Consider the following 25,079-nt stretch of genomic DNA (forward strand, 5'->3'; position numbering starts at 1 on the left):
CCTTTGGACTCTGGGGTCCATCTCCGAGGGCTGATCTTGAGACCTGCTGCTCTACGAATGGTGAGTGGACGTGGACAGGATGAGGGTAAGCGAGACGGGTACCCGTGTCCCTTCTGAATCCCTGGTTCACAATCAAATAGGATGTTAACTGGTACAAAAGATAACCCTGCTTGTATGCAACTGGGACTTCTCCATTTTTATTTTCTCTATGGCAGAGAAGACGCACGAGGGATGTTTAGTAGCTGCAGATCTAGGGAAATGGCAACACGCTGCCCCTGGCCACCTGTGTACCTGAAGTTGGCATTAGCTGCTCCTAATACCCCTGCCCATCCCCTTTTCCACTGTTGAGTTTGGGGGTGTCCTGGTTTCCATGAAAATGGGAAGAAAAGTCAAAGCACAGCAGCCACGTAGTGCAGGGAGCCACCTACCCTAAAAGCTGCTAAGTCTAGCCCAAAGCCACCAGGAAAATTAGGAAGAGAGCACAGAGGTGATGCCAACTCATTATCGCTACTGCGGCCAGCCCTACATGGTGTCTAAAGGAGAAATTAATGAACTATCATGTGGCTGGGAAATATCCACTACATAAAAGTAAAACTAATAAAAACTGGGACTTTAAAATAAAAGGGGCTACTGGAAATATATAAAAATTAAAAAGTCAAAAAAATTTTACCAAGGAACCCTAATTCCCAGGAATGTATTCTGAGTACTCAAAAGAAAGAAGTAATGTGTACAAAATCTTTATCAAGTAGTACTGTTAAAGAAAAATTAACATTCAATAGACAATTATTACACAGTCTTTAAAAATATTTATGCTGTGTACAAACATAGGGAAATGTGTGTGAGCTTAAAATGATAAAACAGGGATGCAAATTATATACACACTATGATTACAATTATGTCTAAATATGTTTTTATATGGAAAAATGTGAGTGGGCATAGAGATATACCTCTTGCATAAATAAAGCAGTTGTAAAAGTAGCTTTGATAAATTTATTTCATTGTTTATAAAGGCAGGGAAGAGTAAGATGAATTAGAGAATTGCAATATGCAAGTTTATGGTCCAAAATGATCTACTTACCTCAGATCATTAAATACTTACAATCAGAGGCTGCCAAAATTAATTCATATTTCAAGCATTCCCCTCATTCCAAAGGGTGTACATGCAACCGAAAGCTTTTGACTAAGCATTCTCTCTACTAACTAGAGACAGATCCCTTTGACAAGGATTTGTACAACTTCAGGTGCTCCAACACAAGTCACACAGGGAACAAAGACAGAGCCACACCACATGGCTACCCTGCATCTCCTGACGTTTAACAAGCAACAGGAAACAAGAAACAGATTTTTCCAAGTGTTGTCCTACTTCTAGAACCACACTAACATTACATATAACCCACATAGGAAGGAAAAGGGATAATTACCAACACACTCCAACAGTGTGATCTGACGAGCCACTGTTCTTTGCACCAGAAAAGGAAGACCAGAGCCACTTCCTGAGGTACACGAATGATCCAGTAAATCCTGTAGTTCAAGACAAGGAGAAAAAGAAACTATTGAGAAATGGCTCTCAGTTTCGAGTATGGGAATGCATGTGGCTGTAACTCATGCAAAGGCAGCAACTCTGGACGTGTGGCCCATTAGTGGGCATCAACAGCCCCACTATTGGAAGCACTGGTTTTATTAGGAAAACCAGAAGCTTACCCTTTCCCAGATACAGTTCAGATTTTCCTGAGGGATAAGTGGTCCTTTGGTGCATCCATAGTTTTAGAATTAAATATATAAAGAAGTTGAGTAGACAAAATCGAAGATGCAAATTAGAAAGTCCAGGAAGTAGGCAGTAGAATAAAGAATAAGAGGAACAAAGAAGAGAGAGTAACTTCAAGTCCAAGGGCTGGGCATAACTGACCATATTCTACTCTGCTTGTTAATATCTAGCAAAGGATCCACTCTAGTTGACATGCCAACTAAGGGGCTCTAATGAGGAACAAACAAACTAGGAATAAGGAACAGACAACTCTAATGTTGTTTGTATTAGAAAGATACCAGTGGCCACGTGAGTCACCAAACTGGTACCCTCAAGCAGAGAGGGGAACCTGGATGGAGGTGTTACCTTTGAGGTGAATGAGGAACAAAAGGGTCACAAAACTAACAAGTACATGTCATTTCCTGATGTGAATTAGCCACAAATCATAGAACCACTACAGCTTTCATTGAAAACATCAAACCATGTGCCAAATCTACTTCTACAAAAGAACTTCAGGGAAGAAGACTTCCAATTATAATTTTTTCCTTCTTAGGAAAAAAAGAAAGCAGCTAAGAAGCAGAGGTCATTCTGAATCATGAATGGATCATCTGTAATCAACACTGTGCCCATGGTGATGGTGGTAATGTTGCGGTAACAGTGAGCTGACAAGCCTTCAAGTTCATCCTTTCCCAAGCATTTTAGCTTGCATGAATGCCTGTCGATACAATACTTGTTGTTTTTTTTTAACTTCTGAGTACCACTGTGAAGTACTGTTAATCAGCAAAATTACCAAGAGCTGAACATCCAAAGGAAAAAATTTAGAATCCTTAAAAACCACAACATGGATAATCAACCAGAAATTGAGTGTTGATAAAGTAGACTTTCACATCTCCTTAACCATCAGCTTGATGTTCTTTTTTTTCTCTTTATTCATTCAATATTTTTGAGAGAATAATTAAAAAAATAAACTAATATGTTATTTTTTTCATAATATATATTCCTACTTCTAAACCTAGTTTACAGCCTCAAGGAGGGAGATGGGAAGAAAATCAACTAAAGCCAACCAAACATCACCTTCAACTCTGGGACCCAAAGGCTTCTTTTCAATGTAGGGAGCTATTTAATAAGATGTGCTCTGCTGAATAATAAATGAGCATACTGCTTAAATGAGCAAGTATGCAGACCAATCATGACAACTTGTTTTAAGCAGTGTTCTTGAATGTGTCATTATATCATGACATACTGTCATCTAACATGGTTGAGTTGAGAAGACTTTCAGCATCCACTCCCATTCCTCTTTCAAAAGTATAGAAACTATTTAAACAGTAATTTACAAGAGACACCCCTATTATTGCCCATGGTGATTAATTACGTTAGCTGTTCCTAGGAACGTAAGTCTGACTAATCTATTTCAGAATCTTGCTTTGCTTTGCTAATGATTTTCCAAGATTCAGCCATGTATCATTTTGTTACTAATTCAATAAACTCATTTAATTTTCCTCAAAATGTGAAATAAACTTCTAAGTACATGTCTAACAAGAAACCTGTAATATTCTACTTTTTGAAATGTCCTTTCCCCTCTTTTCCCAGTTCTCCTGTACCACAATTTAAATAGGTAAGCACACGGGTCCTTCTCCCCTTTTACAAAACAAACAGTACACCTGACAGCGGCCCAGTGAAGGATACCTAACACTCATGAATCTGCACCTTCGTCGGGCAGGCATCAGACTCAGCAGTGTCCCTTTAAAACGTATTACTCTTCTCTTTTGCACTTTACGGTAACCAATGTGTAGAAAATGATTCCCTTTTCTCAATTAAAGTTTAAAGTTGCTTTAACGTTAACACTTGACAAACAACTTTAAAATGCAAAAAAAGAAAAGAAAGATAGTCATTTTTAACGTGATTTCATCATTTAAAAATATGCAGAAGTGTACGTTTAAAATGTATAAATATAGTAATTTCTGACCCTGTGCTATCTGTCCATTAGGGTAGCTACTGATCACATGTTGACACTGAGCAAGTGAACTGTGAATAGTCTGAACGGTTATAGGCGGCATGTGTAAAATACATACCAGATTTTGAAAACCTGGTTAAAAAAAAGTGAAATGTCTCATTAACAATTATTTATGATAGATTGAAATAATTCTATATATTAATTTAAAAATATATTGTTGAGGTTGATATCACTTGTTTTTGTTTTCTTTTTTTCCAAGGTGGCTAGAAAATTTTAACCTGTACATATGGTGAACATCTTGCTGCTGGACTTCACTGGTTTAACCAAATGACTGCACTCCACAAGGGGGCAGCACAGGAGCATGAAAACTTGAAGAGGTGCTTTTATTTTTTTTGGATGTCAGGTTGTTACAGGGTGTTAAAATAATCTAGAAGGGAAAAGGGGATTTTTAATATTAAGCAAAAGGTGCTTTTTATGAAAAACTTTTATTGTTAAGAATAGTACATGCGGACCATAAATTCCAAGGTTCTCCCCCACCACCAAAACAGGCAACCAACCACGCTCTGTCCCTTTTCCCTAACCCCCAGAATCTGCTAAAGTATACCCCTTCTCTCACTTAATGTAAATGTCGTCTAAAATTAATGTTCTCACACAGGGAAGACTAGACAGGTGCCAGCATGGGTTTGCTGAGGGTGTACATGGCCACTGGTATGCATGCACAGCATTTCATGCTCAAAATAAGAAAACGCCCTTAGCCATCTTCATTATGGTTGGGATTCCCTAGGGTCACAAACTCACTGCTAAAGTGCTGTCTCCAACATTGGTGGTGATGAGCCCTTCGATGGTACCGTACTCCACATCTCTGGGATTGAGGCGTTCTTGGTTGCGCCTTTTAAATTTTCGGAGAGCGAATCCCAGTAGGCAAGTTAGAAGGCATACCGCAAACACCACAGACAGAATAATGAGGCCGACCTCCAAGTGAAAATTCTGTGTTCCAGGAAAGGACTTCCCTGAAAATGGGGGAGAAAATGGTAATTGGCTGTAAGGATCACTGTTTACTTATAATGTAATATTTATAACCAGTACCCTAACAAGTAGCTCTTGATCCTGACCACAAAGTCTCACAAGTCACCAAGTGTTAAAACTAAAATACTTCCTAACAACTGGCCAATAGCCCAGTTATTTGAACTATTATCCATTTAGACACAATCAGAAAAAATTCCATTGAGAACTAACTGTATTAAGGCATGAGTATGAAAGTGCTTTTAAAATATAAAGTACTATACAAATCTTGGTACTACTCTTATTAACTAGGATTTGATCTGTAAGAATGTTTCATCATCAACTCCTTGCAGACAATATGCTCTGATGTCCCAAGGAGAGAGTGCTGAGTTAAGACCGAAATGCCCCATCTGTGGTCTCTCTCTCCAATGTACTTGGAGGTCTGTTGCTGACTTCTCATTGATCTTTTTATATCATGATTTCTGCCTAGAACCTGTCCATTCCTTCATCAGTTCTTTTATTCAGTGTCTTCAGCATTCATTCCCTCACTCAGAACATTCATTCACTCCCTTATTCAGATATCATTTCTTAAATTACCCATTCAAACATTCATGCACTCACTCCAAAACTCATATATCACTCAAGCAAATATTCACAAAGACTTTCTATCTGCCTAGCCAGTTAAATCAGCATTTCTTAGTTGGATAGTGAAGGTCCATAATTAAAAGTTCCAAAAACAATAACTGCCTCTGAATTTCAGATCCTTTCATGACACTGTCAGCAAGCCCTGTTCTTCCCCTTAAGTAACTTACTCTTTTCCACGTCCTTGGCCCCTTCAGCAGTCTAATCTCAAGCCTAATTTCTTTTATACATTCCTTTTAACTCTCCAAATCCAAATTCATCAACAACTTGGCACATATTCTCCATGGCATGTATCATTTGTACGATAAAGTATAAGACTAATTATATACATCGCTGTATTATAAATATTGTGCCTCCTTAATAAATTAGATATTTCTTTAAAAAATAAAATTTCTATTACAGCTTAGTCTAACAATGTTCTACAGATTAAAAACTTTTCATACTTATAGACATAACTTTTAAGTGAATGCAGACATTTCTTCATGTCTATCCACTTTATTAATAAAATTTAACTCACAAGTTAAAAGTACATTTTATTCCATTAAATAGCATTTTAGTTTTAACCATTTAAATACTAAAACTCCCTTTTAAAAATCTTTCTTTTATTATTCAAAACCTATTTGCTTATCAGAATTTAAACTTTTCTATATGCCTTACAGTCATCACTATAACTTCAAAAATAACAGTAACGTGATTGTGTATCAGTTTTTTGTTTCACTTTTTGGTCTCCTCCCTAGCTGACACTTCCAGTATAGGATGCTCTCAGTAGCTTCTCCTACTTCACTTTTTGGGTTGTTTCTTCTTTTGTGAGTGCAAAATTAAATAATCACGCCCATTAAAAATGCACGATATATGAAAAGTAAATTTGGCTTGGAGTAAATCTACAAAGACTAAGTGCATTGATATTTATAGGAACACTGAAATAGCAATTTCAGGCTCATTTTATGGGGAAATAGTTGCATAGGAGCACTGTTTTCCGTTGGCTGTGGAATCCATATTGAATATAATACAGAGAAGATTCACATAAACTACGAGGTCTGTGTGAAATCTCACATGGCTTCAAGTTTCAGTGACAGATCACTGAGAATCAGTCATGAGTGAAGAGTTTAGTGTGCCTTTCTTTGTCTCCTTCCTTATAGAGAACAGGTATTCCATGCAGGTATCTGAGTCTTATGTTCCGTTTCCCTCCCTAAACACTCAACAGAGAGATGAGTATTTATTAAGCAGATTTTTTTCAGAAATTATGAATAGAATCAAGGCTCTTTTACTGAAAAGGGTATCAAGAGCCGTTCACCTGCTCGTGACTGCTAAGAGAGAGCTGGTCAGCCAAGATGTCCCCAACGTGGACATCACCTTGTTGATTTTCCCCAAAACATCCATCCTCCTTTGAGATTGCCAAGGTTGTACTCTTCTCTTCCTCACCTAGAGCTATCTTCCTGGTCATCCATCGCCTCTGGTTTAAAGAGCTGGAGGAAAGCCTTGTGCCTCCCTATATCTTTAACCCACACAGAGTCAGGACAACACTAACAAAGACCTTTGATCTAGAAATAGAAAAGTCCATGGGAACCTTTAGTGGGCAGCTGGGCCGTGATGTTCCTGTTACACCAGTCCCCTTGGCAGCACTCCACGGCTTGGCCAGGTGACGGTGGGGTCTTACAGGTCATCTTCCCCTGCTCGTAGACCTGGAAGCAGCCCTTCTGGTAGACGTGGAAGCCGTCATTGACGCTCAGTGAGGAAAAGCACTGCTGGCCTTCGCAGTGGTCCTCGTTCCCACAGGACAGGCCTTCACACACACACAGGTACAGTCTGGGATTTACCTTGGGCTTCTCGTCTGCAAAAGGACAGAGAGGAAGGGGGGAAATCACTGAGTGGGTTTTACATGCATTGAGGGAATAATATACCGTACTTTCTCTAAAGCAGTTTCTCCAAAACCCCTGTCTACATTCTGTTATCTTGTATCTCTCACTTGGCCAACTGCCAAATAATAATCACTCCTCAATATACAGATGCATTTATATAAGATGTATATACTCTTCTATATCAATCCTACTAGGCCAAAGAAGGCTTATCATTTGTTCACGTGCATCTGAAAATGAACTTCTCCCACTGGTTTTCATGTCATCTCCAGCCTGACGGGCTCTCATCTCCCAATTCTTGCAGCAAAATCAAATGTCTTACTGGAACCTAATGCTCATCTCTGTTATCTTACGTATTAAAAGAAAAAAAGCAATGGTTCCTAACTATAGTATATGGCGACTGTTAATACCAGTTCCTGCTAGCTCCACACAATTCTCCATCAACCACAACTTCAAGTAATGTTACTGCCCCTGTGTTACGGTTCTGCTTCTGAAATACACCAGTAAAATAAGAGTTCACAAGTCTTTAATTACGAATCCATATTATCAATATTTTAAGCTAGATGTCTGGACTAATTTTTCAATAGTGGTAATACTGAAGTTTTTACAGCAATCATAATGGAAATTCACAGCTGATCACATATTTTCAACTGGCAATAAAAGGTCTGGTACCAATGACTGAGGATGAGGGAACAAGAAAACAAAGGAAAGAGAGCAATGTTTCAACAATAAGGTTACAGATGGGATTCGAGGGACAGCACACACCTGGTGGGTCCAATATGTAATGGAAAGAGGCAGACGTGTGTCATCGGTGAAGCACACCAAGCAGACCTCCTGTCTGAAAACACTCATTTGCAGTTTCATTTTTCAAATCACCCTTTCTTTTCCCCTCCCTTGTTCAAACGACTAGTTTAGACTTGCTGATCCCGACAGTTTCCCACTAGGGGAGAAGGAAAGTGACGATAGGATATAAACAGCCAAGTTCTAAAGCCACCAATTACTGAGCCACGGCCCCTTTCACTGGAGCATTGTTCATATAAGGAAATGCAGCTTGCAGAGCTCCCTGGGACGGTGAGGCGCAGCCGACAGCCTTCTGATCCCAAACCCTCCGCCACAGGTCTGGGAGATAACTGCTTCCTTCTTAAAATAACAGCTTGGGTAGCTCTGCTCTAAAGAGACCTTAAGTTGAGGTCTTTGAAAATGTCAAGTTCATTTACACAGATTTGTGTAGGTGCATGCAGAGATGTGGGTTATCTCAAAAAGAAAAAAAACAACAACATTCTTAATCTTTCTTCTTCCCTCTTCAAAGTGAAAATAGTTCACTGCCCACTGTAATGTGGGTGCCTCGTCCCACAGAGTAAGTGCATGCAGACACACAGACACAGGCCTTCTATTTATAATTCACTAGCTAGTTCTTTTGAAAACCACAAGGGCTCATCCAAGAGCAAAGACATGCCTAAGAGCAGAAATTCCAAAATAGCCGCTGACAGTGTATGTATGTCACCAACTCACCCCCGGGAATCAAAATCCCTCAGACATTTTTAATGAGCAAAAACTTTAATGAGCCAAGAGTTAGACTTTATTTTCCCTACTAGAGAAATCCAAGAGAAATTCCAGCACCAATCTATTTCTATGAGGATGAGAAACATATATATCTGTTGACATAATCCAGCAAAAAGTTTACACTTGCCAAAAGCAAGTTGAAAGATAATATTTCTAGGGAGTCTAGACATGCTTGCCACTCTTGAATGGCACAAAGCTTGCTGAGGGCTGCCAACTATGCTGCCCAACAGGTGATGATTCTTTGGAAGGAAATGGATGGGCAGAAGGAGGGGTGGGGGTTCATGGTGTCATATTGATTTGTTTGTGATCTACAGCGGGGAGTTACAAAGACTATATTTAAAAACTGTGTAACAATGCAATTTATGTAAATTCACACAGAGGCATCCTTTAAGAATCCTACCTATTTTTTAAGGACCATATATACCCAAGGATGCACTCCTAGCGCATTCAAGAGGTTCTGTCTGTTAACACTAAATTGAAGTTAAGGGGTTAGTGATGGGACGAAGGGGTAAAATAAAAATAAAATAGAAGACTAGCTGTTCATGCACTGATAATGGGTTAAAGAGTACAAATTACTTAATTTACTGACCCACAGTCCACTAGGAAGAACTATAAACAAGTATAGTCAGCCCTTCATACCCCCAGGTTCCACATCCACAGATTCAATCAACCACTGATAGAAAGTATTTGCAAAAAAAAAATGTTACATACTATGTAGTTCAGCCTACAATGTTTGCATCTGGACTAAAGATGTACAGACTTATTTTCTTGTCATTATTCCCTAAGCAATACAGTGTAACGACTATCATAGCACTTACATTGCATTGGGTATTCTAAGTAATCCAGAGATGACTTAAAGTGTATGGGAGGGTGTGCATAGGTCATATGTAAATACTATGCCACTTTATATAACAGATTTGCATCCAGAGATTGGAGGTTCCTGGGGCCAATCTCTAGACCATAGAGGGCTCACTTACCATTGATCCTATGAAAATAGATGGTCCAGAGGACCTAAGAATTAGTGACACTTTGTGGTTCTATTTAAAAAATGTCAAATTTTAAAAAGCAATCATAATAATGTTTTTAATGTACTCTCAGAGTGAACTCTACTTTTAAAGTTGCAGCCCTAACTGGACTCTAGCTCCACAGATCCAAGAAGGGAAGCTGACTTTCCAAGGTGTATAATTTCTGCCAGGACTTGGGGATGGTCTCACAGAGATTTAGACCTAAAGAATTTTCCCAGAACTTAACAGACTCAAGTAAATACAGTCTTTAGTAAAATTCAACTCACTCTACCCACTATGGAGTCATAAACTAAGTCAAAAGAGTTCATTCATGTATCAATATTAATTGGTATTTATATCTCTATAGTAGTTCAGTATAGATGACCAAAGCTAACTACCTTTAAGTTGGTGCTTCTTTTCAGTAAGATGTCAAATAACTAGGGTTTTCATATTCTCCCCTACTATCAAGGAAAAGGGAAGAAAGACAGTTGTTAGTGATACCTAACAATGAACTCAATCTCTGATATAGAAGGAGCTATGAGCTCAGTCCAGCAAGTAGCTAATGGGAAAATACAAAACTTTCACCAACTTTATCCTATTTTGCTTCTCACCAACATTTCATCCTCTTAATTTGTTCATCCCCATGTAACTAAGTAGCAGAGTCTCACATGTGTCTATTTTTCATATACAGTCAAGTATAAGGACTCTGAATTCACAGGAACACAAAAATGACCACACGCACCCATGTGCACGCCTGTGTACATGCATACTCGTTAGTTAAATGCCACTTTGGCAATTTTATCTGACAAAGTGGATAAGTCAAAGAGATGCCAAAAAGATGTTCTGAGCTAGAATTACTAATTCAACAAAGTTAAAAGCAAGGTGGTAGCATTTTCAGATCTTAATAGCTACAGTTCAAAGAAAGACAGCAGGCCCTAGAATGCCCATGACTCAGTGTCTTAGTCTTGTCAAAAGTGAGGAATGACCATAGCATGTATGGGCTTGTGATATTTTATTTGGGATGTGATGGTCAAGGGAGGGGAGTAGGGGTAAGAAAATTATCACAAAACCCCTTTGAGTGCCAAAGGTTAAGTTTCTGTGGACCCCTAATCTCTCAAACTGGGATATGAATACAGTATATATCAAGGCAAACCAAGCAATGGAAAAAATCACCTTCTGACTGATTTTCCACTGCACAGACAGGAAATTAAATATCTGATATGAAGTATTTTACCTGCCTATGCAAATAGCCAGGAAATGTCCTGGCAGAAGGCAGCAAGTCTACTCCACCTAATTGACAACCATTTAAATAATTTAATGTCAAGCCAGAGGTATTCCCTGTCTGAGGAGCTCACCCACATTGTTTGCTCTGAAAGGCACCTCCCAGCATTACTCAGTGTTATGGCTGGCCAGTGTGCCCTCAGTGCCTCGGGGCGGAGCCAGGCCCGTGTGAGCACGCGTGCAGCCCGGGGCCGGCTGGGAGCAGCAGGGACTTCTCAGTGCCTCTTGGGAGGATCCAGGGCTGGCTCCCCAACTAGAGGCACGGGCTCAGAATCCCAGGGGTTCACTATGGCCAAGTCTTTTAAAAGATATTTTTTGTTCTGGTTATACCTCAATACCTGGACTCTCCTATCCTCATGGCTCAATCCTAGGCTGGCAGAGGGAGAGGCTGAGCAAAGAGCACTGTGTACTTCTTAAGACTGTCCTCAGTTTAGGATAATTGAATCTTATAGTAGAAGTGTTCACGTGTATGTTATAGGAAGGACTTGAGCAATCCAGGCACAACAGGTCCGACTGATCCCCAGGATTCTCCCTTCCTACCTGCCCAGTCATATACCCCATAGTGCTTTAGGGCACTGAAACTAATTATCATTCTAAATGCTGCACAAACCCCCCATTTTCCACTAACTCAAAGACATTAGTGGAAACAAACAAATGAGAAAATGCTACAAGGAAACCAGCCTCTAACTGTGATCCCCCGGCAAGCAAAAGGAACAGCCTGCGTGTCTTACTGGCTTACCTCAAAGTAGCACAAAAGAAAGCCATGCGGTTATTAGATGATTGTCATAAAAGTCCAACACCTCAGAACCTTACAGGCTCAAAAAGGAACCCCAAACATCCCTGGACTCCTTCCAACAGTATAAACAATTCATTCACTTGAAACAATGGTTTATATTAGGCTTGTAGATATGGGAGTCCTTCCACGGTCTCCTAATCCGAGAGTACAGTTTGGCACCTCTCCAGACCCTGAAAGCATTTGAAGTCTCTGGCATTAAACAAAGGCTTAAGGAAGGATTTTGCAATGCCAGGTATCTGCCAGCAAGGCTGCTCCCGACAGAAACGCAAAGGTCCATCCAGAAAGGTTCGTGAAGGTCATGTGATGGTCTGGCGAGCAGGCAGGCTATATGCTCAGGGATAAAATGCACCAAATGCCTCACTGCTCTGATGATAAAACACTCAGGGAACCCAAATCACATTCATTTCTCTGATTAGAGACACTGATAGTTAGCAAAGTTGTAAAGAAGATACTGTGTTAATAGATGCATTTGAATGAGGTCACATTAAGTTCGAGTAACAGCAACAAAAAATGGTTTGGGGATTTCCAAGATTTTGAACTCATGATGCCTCCACTCCAAATGTGTTTTTCTTCAAGGTTTCCTAGCTCAGCAAATGCCACTCCCACCCAGATGTACAAGCCTGATGCTCTCCAGGGCTTCCACTGCTCTCAAAATAGAGACACCATCATTCATCCAGCCTACAAAAGCCCTGGCGCATCGACTCCCCCCTCTTCAGCCTCTCCCCGTCCTAAGGTCTCCTTGGTTCCTGGAAGGCCTCTTACTGCGTCAGGATCTTCGATCCTTTAGGGGAGGAGTTCTCTCTACCTGGAAAGCTTGGTCCTTCCTTGCCAACACCCTCCCTCACCTAGTGAGCACGTATCGTCCCCTCAGATCTTGCCTTACACGGCATTTCCTCAGAGAAGCCTTTGTTTCCACACCCAAATTTAAAGCAGAAACCACCTGCCTGCACTCACAACATGTCTGCGGGCGTGTGGAATGCCCCGGTCTCTCCTCTAGACTGTGAGCACCATGAGGGCAGGAATTGAGCCCAATACTAATCTCACACCTGCCCCCAGTACTTGGCAGGAGGTGAGACTGAGGAATATTTGCTTCAGAATGAATTTTCTCTTCCCTGAAAGGATTTAGAGGTGGGAAGAGACATGATGCCGGTTTTCAGAGCAGACTGAGCTTATAAAGTCTTTAAATGTCAGCAGAGATCTTAAGGCAAGGCTTAGTCACCAAGCCAGCTTGTCTGAGCAAACCACCTCTTCCTAGAGGAGCTGGCCACAGCGTCACATCTGTTCACCCACTGGGACTTATGAGTGTGGAAAACCTGTCCTTCTTGTGCTGTGGTTTTTTGTTTGCTTGTTTGTTTGCTAGATGAAAGAGGTAAACTACAAGAGTTCTTAAAACATGGAATTAATACATTATTATAGAACAGTAGGGCTATTCTGAGTGGTCCTTCCTAGGATGGCTGATTTGAGGACTTTTAGCTTCTACGATCAAAACACAGTAAGTGCCTGACTCCAGTCAGTTTTGAGGGGTCATGCAGGGCTTGCCTGCTCAGCAGAGAGAAACATGCCCCTGGTCTTTTCTGCCATTTTTCTCCTATCAGTGAAAATAATGGCCTTTTCAGCAGGGAGTGTGGAAGAGTAAATTACATCATTTTCCCCTTCTTGCTTTGCTGAAGGTGATAAGGATTCTGAAGTCATACTGCATTTGAACTGCTAAAGCTGAGAGAGGGAAAAAAAGTGCCATCTGTTTATTTTGTGTCTGGGCTGACTCCCTGTCTGTGAAATAATCCCTGTAAATTAAGCTGATTGCAGCAGCCACACCTTCCATTTCAAAGCCAACAACTCAGCCTGTGTTTAAGTGACTAACACGTTAAAGAACATTGTGGGGGTACTGACCTAAGACAACACTGGTCTGCCTTTTCCATGCTTTTTATGCTTCCCTGAGTATAGCGAGGGTCTGCCTTTAACATATGTGCCATGTCTGTGAAGTAACTCAACGTGGGGAAAATAATGACCCTCTTTCTTCATTTTGTCTTCAAACTTCTTCAGTCTCTGCTTCAGAGAAGCAAATTATTAGAAGGCCTCATGGAAATTACTTCCTGAGGAATGCTTTAGAGATGTGAAAATACTCCCACCCCACCCCACACACTGACCACACCTGTCTGGGGGAGCTACGGCTAGGAAAAGTAACCGGGTCCCGCAGTCTGAAGGAAGAGGGGGGAAGACGCAGGGGACTGCAAACACTTCAGAGTGGCCTTTCCTTTTGAGATTTAGAAGTGAGCCAGTGATATGGCACCATCCACAGAATGGCACTGGCTAGGTCTGTTTACACTGTGGGCGAGGTGTTCTGCCTCTCTGGTGGTTCCTTGCTCCAGGGGCTAGTAAGGGAGTGCGGGAAGGTTTCCTCCCCGGGCTCTATATGGACGATTTTGGTTTTAAAGGAAACCTTAAACAAGGGCTCAAAACTGGAAGGGACTTTTGTCTCTGGGGTTCAGAGAATGGGCTTCCAATGTGGCCAATCTTTGCTCTGCTTACCATCTGCAAGCCTCCAGTGCACCGCCACACCCTTTCCGGAACCTTTCAAACCACAAAGATAAGTCCTTCAAAAGATGGGCAGTGCTCCAATTTGTTGAACAACTGTCTTACAAGGCCAGCCTCCAGGCATTCTGGCAACCAAAAGATAAAGGTGAAAATGTCCGGAATTAGTTAAATTCCTCCTCTCTGGCTTCCTAACCTCCCCCACTCCAGAGAAAAGCACAGAGGGAACAAGGAAATTTCTAGCTATCTTCTTTCCCATCCAGATGAGGCCACACAGATTAAGAGACCTAAGGGTGAAAAACTGGGCAGAGCCCACTCTCTCTGATACTGCTACCTCCCTATTCCCTGACTTTCCAATTCATGTCCCAAGGCCCTAGCAGAACTCCATGAAAAGTTAATGAAAAAAGAAATCCCATACCTTCAATCCCATGACTATAAACCAAGCCTTGTGCATCTCTATTTCAGTCTTTATAACTTGATCTTTGCTTTGCCTGTCTTCTCTTCCCTATCAGTCTAATAAATATTGTCCACACAAGTTAATTAACTCCCAAATTTAATATGCTTAAGAAGGCTTATTAGTCATAAACTTAAGATTCAATAGTCACTATGAGTGGGTTGAATTTGGGTCATTTCGAGCTTACTCTTTTGTATCCCTAGCCCAAAGAAAGGGTCTGGGTACCTACTTTCAGGTAGGAACCCAAAGCATTACTTTGCAGCGCTCTGCACTAGAATGGACTTTACAAACACACACTGCCCCCCCCCCCCCCGCCCCGCGCAATCTCTGTGGCAGAGCACACACACCAGCCCCAGTTTCCACAATAATCTTGGGCCTTGGCAGAAGAAAGGCAGCTAAATCGGAGATGTGTCACAAGGCCACTCGCTGGAGAACAAGAATATCTCAACACAAACCAAGGTGAGAGCAACGGGCCAGCATTTTCGCAGACTCTCTTTGGCTCCTAAAGATAACCGACGACCTAAAGATAACCCGAGTATCCACAAAGGGTCACTTTGAAATAGCAGTTTGAATACCACCAGTCATTTCAGACGCACTTCCTTCCAGGGTCTGCTTCCATCCACACTGGCGTGCCGAGCATGCCCAACAATGGCAACCCGCTGATGAAAGCCCAGAGGAAATGGAAAGAGTCCCAAAGGGCAACAGACGGCTCCCAACATGCTGTGATTCTATTCTGTTACCACATCTGGACTGCTGAGAAAGAAGAATCTAGACGTGATTGACTGACAATCATTGGGGATTAAAATGCAGGTAGAAAATTAAACAAATAGTTTAACTCAATGCCTCCTTTTTTTAAAACGGAGGCAGCATACACTATGGATGGCTACTTACTATCCAGGAGTTTGTTGTTAGTGTTGTTGTTAGTGTTGTTGTTTTAGGAAAGCCTTTTCCTCCAACAGAGAACTCTGCCTCTCAGTCTACTGGACCAGAGTTAGCTGCGCAAGGAGAACTGTATGGAATCATCACCACATACTATATGTACACAGACGCGGTGGCCACCCACTAACCACAGAAGCACTAAAAAGAATGGCTCAGAAGAGTCTGCTGCTTTTTTGCTTCTTTTTAAGCCAGGGCTAAAGTTCCCAAGATTTTCCTAAGCACCACTAAAATCCACCCAGCCCCTCACCTATCCACCAAGTGAGTCCACACTGTCCTAAATGGCAGTTAGCCAGGGGCTGGTGTATAAGGGACAGGTGCTTGGTGGGCTATTTAAAGTTGCTATCAGATCAATCGGGAGCCGCACATGCTCAGTAGGCAGGCAAGTTTTGGTTGCGTTTCAAACTCTGGGCAGCCAAGAGACATACACCTTTCACAGCTGCCAGGGCAACCAGCTGCCTAGTGCTCCTCCCAAGACGGGAGCAATGAAAACAGTGTAACCTGGCCAGCCAACATGCCAGCGAGCAAGCTGTACCTCTCATCTCACTGCCTGGGTTATTCTGAGCTGGGCTTATTGACACTCCATGGCAACACAGGAACAAAGGGCCAGCTAGAGGGATTTAAATGTCTCACAAAAGTTGTTAGAAAAAGTCAGCAGCTTAGACATCCGCTTTCATAATAAAAGTAGCAGTGCAATTATTACTAGATGAGTGTTGCTTGCTGGGCTGTTAATGATTGAGAGCCAGCTGTAACAAAGATCTACTCTTCGAACTAAGGTTTGTTTTTTGTTTCTTTGTTTCTTTTTATCATTTACCACCATTAAGTTGGTAGTTTGAATCCCCCTGACAACGCACATGAGCTGAGCTGCCACAACACTGCAGAGGGACATTTCCTTGTCCCTTTCCCCCTCTCGTCTTGCCATGTCCTGTGATCCACTTCCACCCACAACACTTCCAAAACACAGAAAACCGCTGTTACTTCATCTTTGAAGAGCTGTCACTGTCCTCAGCACAAGGCCCTGCCAGGCTAGTAGGGTCTCATCTCTCAACCAGAATCCCACCTCCACATGGCTCTGGCCACACCAGACACCTGGCAACACGCTCCATCGCCCCACCTCTCTGGGCTCAGCCTTCCCCTGCCTAAAGAGTCGTTGGTCCTTTCTTTGCTAGCCTAATGCCTGTTCATCCTTCCAAACCTCGTCTTTCTGGGCTGATGTCCCGAACCTCCCAGCCCAGTATGACATGAAGGCCCTTTTGGTCATTACTGCTAGTGCTGTGCTGTAACTGTAACCTTTGTCTCACCCTCCCAGACTGGGTGACTCCTTGTCAGCAGGAACTACTTCTAATTATGTTGACATCATCAGTGCCTGCCAGTATAGTGTACTCATGTGAATTTATCAATTAAAAGCATGTAAGACTGTCTTAAGAAGTAAGAAGTGTTGGAGAGGCTGTGAAGAAAAAGGAGCCCTCGTACACTACTGGTAGGACTGGAAGTTGGTACAACCACTATGGAAAACAGCATGGAGTTTCCTCAAAAAATTAAGAATAGAGCTACTATATCTACTCTTCTGGGTATCTACCCCAAAAATGTGAAGACATTTATTCATAAAGATATACATATTTTTATGTTCATTGCATCATTATTGGTGGTAGCCAAGACAGGGAAACAGCTGAAGAATCCTTCAATAGATGATTGCGTAAATAAGATGTGGTACATATATATAGTGAAATACTGGTCAGACATTAGAAAAGATAACACATTGCCATTTGCGACAACACAGGTGGATCTTCAGACTGTCATGCTAAGCGAAATAAGTCAGACAGAAAAAGTCAAAAACCATGTAATTTTACTCATATGTGGGATATAAAACTGAAAGCAATAAACATTCAAACAAAAACCCATATGCACAGACAATATTATGGTGGATACTAGAGGGAAGGGGTGGGAGGAGGAAGAGGGTAAAGGAGGTCAAATATATGGTGACAGAAGACTTGACTTTCACTGGTGGGCACACAATGCAATATACAGATGATGTAGTATAAAATTATACTCTTGAAACCTATTAACCTATAATCCTATTAACCAATGTCCCCCCAAAAAAATTTAATAAAGTTTTTAAAAAGAATGTAAAATTGGCCCTGGCCGGTTGGCTCAGCGGTAGAGCGTCGGCCTGGCGTGCGGGGGGACCCGGGTTCGATTCCCGGCCAGGGCACATAGGAGAAGCGCCCATTTGCTTCTCCACCCTCCTCCCTCCTTCCTCTCTGTCTCTTTCTTCCCCTCCCACAGCCAAGGCTCCATTGGAGCAAAGATGGCCCGGGCGCTGGGGATGGCTCCTTGGCCTCTGCCCCAGGCGCTAGAGTGACTCTGGTCGCCGCAGAGCGATGCCCCAGAGGGGCAGAGCATCGCCCCCTGGTGGGCAGAGCGTCACCCCTGGTGGGCGTGCTGGGTGGATCCCGGTCAGGTGCATGCGGGAGTCTGTCTGACTGTCTCTCCCCGTTTCCAGCTTCAGGGAAAAAAAAAAAAAAAAAAAGAATGTAAAATTGTCTTAGAATTGATTCTCTTCCCCAAACTCAGAATAAATGCTTTGAAAGGATGTGCTCTCTTATCTGCTCAGCCCGGATCAGTCCCTCTGTCTCTTATAACACTATCTTTTTATGTTACAATAATTATTATTATTATAGCCAACATTATTCATTCATGTGTTTGTCAGATATTCATTGGGCACCAACTCCACTCCAGGCACTCACTGTCTTACCCACTGGGAATGGAACAGTGGGCACCACGAAGCCCCGCCTCTCATACTCAGGCCCCCTGTGCATGCACTCCTCAGGGCTCCTCACAGCCACCCTGCTGCCGTCTGCATCACACCTCTGCAGTAAGGGACCTAAGAGGTGAAGTAACACGTGCACAGAGAAACAAGTAAAGAGGAAGACAAAGGCTCATGTGTTTGCCTGTGTCTCTCCTGAGAAAGGCCAGATTCCTACGCATGATCAAGAGCCTTCTCTTCAGAAGACGCTCTTTGACCAGCAACACCATTTAACTATCAAATATAACCCTACCCTTGGCAAAACTGATATTACAAAGCCTATGAACTAGGTAGGACATGAAATAACAAATAAAAAGAAGCCACAACTGCATAGCTCTACATGGCATTTGTGGCATTCTCCATCAAAAAAGTCAAATGCTAAACTGGATTGTGCGTATTTTTTTTCCTATCCTTTAATTTACAACTTTCCTGAAACAATCTGATTTTTTTTTTATTCAAACTGGTTTGGTGTAGGTACCAGAATTTAGAAATGAAAACAATCACAGCCAAAACTAAATTAAAGAGGCCACTCCTCCCACCCCCAAATCACCATTTGAATAAAAAATACAGGCAGAGTTGTGCTGTATTCTCTTTAAGGTGAATTTCAACCACCCCTTTCCCAAGAGGAATTTCTCACTCTACCTCGGTGTTTCCCAACGTGGGGCCCACGCCCCACAGGGGGGCAATTCGATAGTTAAGGGGGGCAATTTGAAAATAGACTCGACACGACTTTAACTCTTTCGCCCCGGGCCATTTAAATGCAATGCTAGATATCGGTGCCAAATTTAACAAAAAATGCAATTCTTAAATAATTATGGTAAATAATTATTAAGTATAATTTTGTTTGACGAGACCAAAATATCAACTGGGTGATTGGCGTCGTCAAGTAAACTTCGTCCTGGGTTCACCGCGGAGCATGCCGTCTGCCGCGGGGAACCCCGGATGTTTTAAAAACTCGCTAAACAACGCAGTTATTCTCACCTAATTGGCCCATCGCAACTTCTGTAGTGTTTCACATCATTCAGTTGGTGTTAATTTGAAATAAGTGTCAGTCAAAACTGTTGTAAAAGCTCATTGATTTAATAAATATACATATGTATATTGTATAGATATAATTGGTAAGTATTTGATTTTATTTTTATCAATATTAAACTCTTTATTAAGTACTTCTTGCATCGGGGCTAGAAAGCACTAATATTTTATAAATATTATTGGGGCTATAATAGTGCATGCACAACAATTTTAATTTTAGAAGCATAACTTTCCAGAAAATTTTGTCAAGTGGAAAAAATATAGATACCTTTTGATTTGTGGTGGTAGTGTAGTAAATGTGTTATATACATTTAAATAAATATGAATTTTTAGTATACGTTTACTCTATGTCACATTGAATATATTTTAACACATATTTTAATATTAGTTTTTAATTGATCTTATTTTTATTTCTTATAGCCCATAGTAAAATGAGTGGTGCAAGCAAGAAAAAAACTTGTCAATATTCGGAGGAATATTTAAAATTTGGGTTCATACCCGCTGTTCACGATGAGTGGATTCCTTTTTGTCTTTTATGCCAGCAATGCTTGACCAACGAATCAATGAAACGAGGTCGTCTTGAGGCGCATTTGAGGGCGAAACATAGTGCTCATATTAATTCAGATTTGAGTTACTTTAAAACTTTAAAGAAAAATTTTGAAAAAAGAACATTAAAGTCTCTATTTACTGCTCATACTTCAACTAATAATCGTGTTCTTGAGGCTAGTTATCAAATTTCTTTATTCATCGCTAAAACTGGAGAAAATCACACTATAGGAGAGAATTTAATAAAACCATCAATATCAGCATTTTTTAAAATGGTTCTTGAAAAAGATGACAAAGATGTAAAAGCTATGCCACTCAGTGACAATACTGTTAGCAGAAGAATAGACTAAATGAGTGAGGATATTGAAAAACAACTTATTGAAAAGCTGAAAACAAGAAAATTCTCCTTGCAAATGGATGAATCAACTTTGAGAGACAGTGAGGCAGTATTGATAACTTACGTAAGATATATTGATAAAGGACATTTTGCTGAAGAAATGTTGTTCTGTAAAAGATTAGAAAGCACCACTACCTCCAAAGATATATTTAATAAGCTAAAAAACTACTTAGATGTCAATGATATACCAATGAAAAATATAACATCTTGTGCTGCAGATAGTGCTCCCAATATGATGGGCAAGAAAAATGGCTGCTTAAAATTGATGAAAAATGCGAATCCAGAAATGATTCTTGTGCATTGTGTTATTCATAGGGAAAACTTGGTAGCCAAAAACATCTCGCCTGTTCTGAATGAAGTATTACATACAGTAATAAAGTGTGTTAATGCTATTAAAGCTAGTGCCAAATGTGAGCGTCTTTTCAAGCTATTTTGTGAAGGACAAAATGAAGACCATGTGAGACTTTTACTTCATACTGAAGTAAGATGGCTATCTAAAGGAAACTGTTTGAAAAGATTTATGGAACTGTTTGATACTCTTAGTGATTTTTTAAGCGACAAACCTGAAATGAAGTATCTATTAACAATAGATGGTCAAGCATTTGTGAGTTATTTAGCCGATATCTTTGAAAAACTAAATATATTAAATAAGCAACTTCAAGGAACAAATAAAACTCTTGTCGATGCAAAAGCAAAGATATTTGGTTTCATTACCAATATTGAGTTATGTCAGAAACATATTAACAACAAAAACTTTAAACAGTTTCATTGGCTCCAAAAATGTGAAGTAACTGATACCGCTTTACTTGTTATTGTCAATCATTTGAATATTCTATCGGCTGATTTAAAAGAAAGATTTTCTGATTTAAAACAAATTGATTTCCCAATATGGATGATGCAGCCAATGTTAGTGGATTTGTCTGATATATCAAATATGCAGTATCAAGAAGAGCTCGCAGAATTGCAAAATGATGAGTCAGTTAAAGCTTTATTTAATATCAAAGGAGCGATGGCATGGCTTTGTGAGGAAACAGAAATCAAATACCCAAATTCAACCAAATGTGCAAGAAAACTATTGCTACCGTTTCTATCTTCATTTTTAGCTGAATGTGGATTTAGTGCTGTAAATGATTTACTGGTAAAAAAAAGAAATCGGCTGGATATAACACAACGTGGAGACTTGAGACTAAAGCTAACCAAATTGGAACCTAATATAAAATCTCTGTGCAGCAAGCATCAAGCACAAGGATCACACTAAATTAAAATAATAAATTATAGAAAAATCTGTATTAAAATTATTTGGAATTTAGATTTCTGTTTTTCATTATATGTTTTGAAATTTTACTTACTGTGTTTTGTTAACAATTTCATAGTGATTTCTTCCTAGAACCTATCATTTATGTTTATTAAGTGAACAAATCAATTTTTTAATGTTAAAAATTATGTATGTTACATAGGGGGGGACATAAAAATTTTAGAAAGGTTAAGGTGGGGCATGGCACAATAAAGGTTGGGAAACACTGCTCTACCTCCTTTGCCTTCTCTCCTTCCCATATACCCCAAATATACATATCCTAGGAAAGCCCATACTCTGCTCTAACCCATAACAAAGAATTAAAGTAGCTGTGGCATTCCCATGGATCTGGGAAACACCCTGCTCCTGGGAGCTCAGACTCAGCTGATTAGAATCAGGGGCAGCTGCTCCAGTGTTAGGACTGAGGCTGAGAAGGCACAAATGTGAACTTCTCTCTCCTGTCAAATCACTAGCTTCAACAGAGAGGAGAGCCAGGCTGCACAAAGTTACATTAAAAAAAAAAAGGTTCTAGGCCAGCTTTCTTGGAAAATATACAGGTTAGTTAGTTGTCAGAGCTTTCACCTGAAGGCAGCTGGGACTTGTGGACAGAGTTCATGGGAGCAGGCTGGACAGTGTTTTTTAAACTATGGATGATGGCTCGTTCATAGGTAGTGAAATCAATCTAGTGGTTCAAGACAAGGTTTCTTCTTTTCAAATGAAATAAAACTGAATAGAATAAAAAAAATAGGAGAGTACATGAAACATAGTAAGAATAATTACTGTTCCATAAATTTTTGTTCACACGTATGTGGGTCCTACTCTAAGATGTTTCTAAATGCAGATGCACTGGAACAAACTCTAAAATGTTTCTTACTGTGACTCACAGTTTAAAGTTTGAAAGCCACGCTGCTTGTGTCTTACACTATTTTGGAACGGACATAAGATCTGAATAATTATGACTGCTTCGTATAATCATTATCTGTGGAAGCTTGCCTGAGGTCATGCTGGGCTGCAGAGGGAAGTTTTGGAGGGTAGTTAGCAATGTTTTGAAAGTTACAAATTAATTTTTAAATACCTTTGGTTTTCCTTGTTATTTATTTCTTTTTTTCAAGAGTTAAAGTTGCTTAAAGAGTTCCAGTGACCCAATTCCTCTGTAAGTGTGTGTGTGTGTGTGTGTGTGTGTGTGAGAGAGAGAGAGAGAGAGAGAGAGAGAGAGAGAGAGAGAGAGAGAATGTGTGTGTGTGTGTGTAGGCTTCCCACACCAATAAGCCATTCTGAACACCAGCAGAGTGTCTGAGAATTCAACTCAATTCTGACACTACCTACCAGGAAATACAATCAGAATCCAAAGGTAAAGGGCTGAATCTCACAAGACTACCTTCCATTTCAAATGCCAATCTCAAGCCCAGGTTGTTTCCTGACTATAAATCAGAGATATCGGACTGACCACCTGACCAGGCTAATCAAGCCCAGGTTGACCACCTGACTATAAATCAGGGATATCCACAAGCCCCTCCTTGGGTTCAATTAATTTCCTAGAATAGCTCAGTGAACTCAGAGCTCAGAAATACCTGTCTACTCACTAGACTGATGATTTGTTACAAAGGATATTAAAAGATATGAATTTATACCAGATGAAAATATACATAGGGCAAGATCCTAAATGAAGTAGCTTCTGTCCTCTTAAGAGTTTAGGGCCCACTATGGTGACACACAGAAACATTCTACTTCCCCAACATAGAAAGTCTCCAAAATGGGACCAATGACTTGTCCCTTTCGGGTTTTTATGGACGCTTCATTACATAGTCATGACTAAGTTACTGACCATGGACAACTGATTCAACCTCAATTTTCCACTTCCTTCCCTGGAAATCAGGGAGTAAGACCAAATGTTCCAGTATTCCAACCACATGGTTGATTCCTACCCCTTAGATGGGTAGGGTCCAAAATTTACCTCCTTAACATAACAAGAAATGCCATTGTTGCTCTCATCACTTAGGAAATTCCAAGGGATTTGGGATTTGTATATAAAGACAAAATATATCTAAGAAACATATCCTGGTCATCTGAATGATTATAAAACACAATATTGCAATTGCATGTATGACATTTCTACAAATCTCCTGCTTCACTAGTTTTTCCATAAAGAGATGATGGTATCCATCCTCTCACTTTTGAGATCTGTATATGAAAAATAAATAAATAAATAAAGCTTAGAAGCTATTGCACTCACTACTGCCCACTCACTGTTGACCATAAGGAAATCATTTAATACCTCTTCAATACCAGACTTTGAGTTTTCAGTCCTATCCACACCCCACTGGTATGCCCTCTTACCTAAATATGCATTGAATATGAACATTTTATAAAATCTACTGGGGAAAAAAAAAACTAGATGTGGCTTTAGTTTAACTACCCACAGATGAAACAAACATTGCCCAAGAAGGAAAGCTAACAGGAAGCTTTGTCACAGCTTACTTTGCATCAAATAACACACCATCATTCTATTAGATAAGACAATGTGACAATAAAGAAGCAGTAACCTAAAAGTATACAGCTTCATTAAATATTTACATTTTAGGTCCTAGTAGTGGCAAATAGCTCAATATATCTCAATTATCTCCCCCAAAAGTCTCATTCAGTGATGTGTCAGTGAAAAAGATTTTCTTCTGAACAAAAGGGATAGATTATAGTAATAAAAAATGAGAGCAACAAATTTAATACTAAGACATTTTTCTTACATTCATTCACCCCTTCGAGAACTTCCAAATCCTCAATCATGAGAAGAAAGGCTTATTCTATTCTTCCCCCACCAGTGGCAAAGAGGGGCACCTTTGTGGTCGCTAACAAAAAGTCTATTGAAGTTATCCTGTTCCTTCCCTCATTGGGTAACTGGGCTGGAAAGTCTGACTGGTGAAATCTTTGGAAATACGAAAATCAAGTCAACCCTGAAAATAATTGAAGACTTAGCAATCTTCCCCAGGACAAGCCAAAATCTCTTGCTCAAAACTCTGCAAAGCCCAGCCTTCCTTGCAATAATAAAATCTAACTACGGCTTAGAAGTTTAATAAAATATAGGTCATCTTAGCTTTGAAATATTTCTGAAGAAACAATATTTCATATTAAATATTTGTGTTGTGGTCACCATGTGCAAATGCTCACGGGGACAAAGGGAAAGCCAAACATGGAGATTCTGGAACAAAAATGGACTTCTCCCTGGTGGCATAATAGCAGTATTAG

At 40.4% G+C, this 25,079-nt stretch overlaps 1 protein-coding gene across 2 annotated transcripts in view; it reads right to left on the reverse strand.

The window, feature by feature from the left end:
- Window positions 1–25,079, reverse strand: part of ACVR1 (activin A receptor type 1) — a 131,807-nt gene that overhangs the window by 28,332 nt on the left and 78,396 nt on the right. For both annotated transcript variants that reach the window (XM_066345083.1, XM_066345084.1), the window contains exons 5-7: window positions 6,910–7,173; window positions 4,497–4,708; window positions 1,422–1,521 (exon numbers count right to left, since the gene is read on the reverse strand). In XM_066345083.1, the coding sequence (XP_066201180.1) occupies window positions 1,422–1,521; window positions 4,497–4,708; window positions 6,910–7,173 (576 nt within the window). The remainder of the gene's footprint in view (window positions 1–1,421; window positions 1,522–4,496; window positions 4,709–6,909; window positions 7,174–25,079) is intronic.

This window comes from Saccopteryx leptura, chromosome 7, assembly GCF_036850995.1.
Source record: "Saccopteryx leptura isolate mSacLep1 chromosome 7, mSacLep1_pri_phased_curated, whole genome shotgun sequence".
Taxonomy (NCBI): Eukaryota; Metazoa; Chordata; class Mammalia; order Chiroptera; family Emballonuridae; genus Saccopteryx; species Saccopteryx leptura.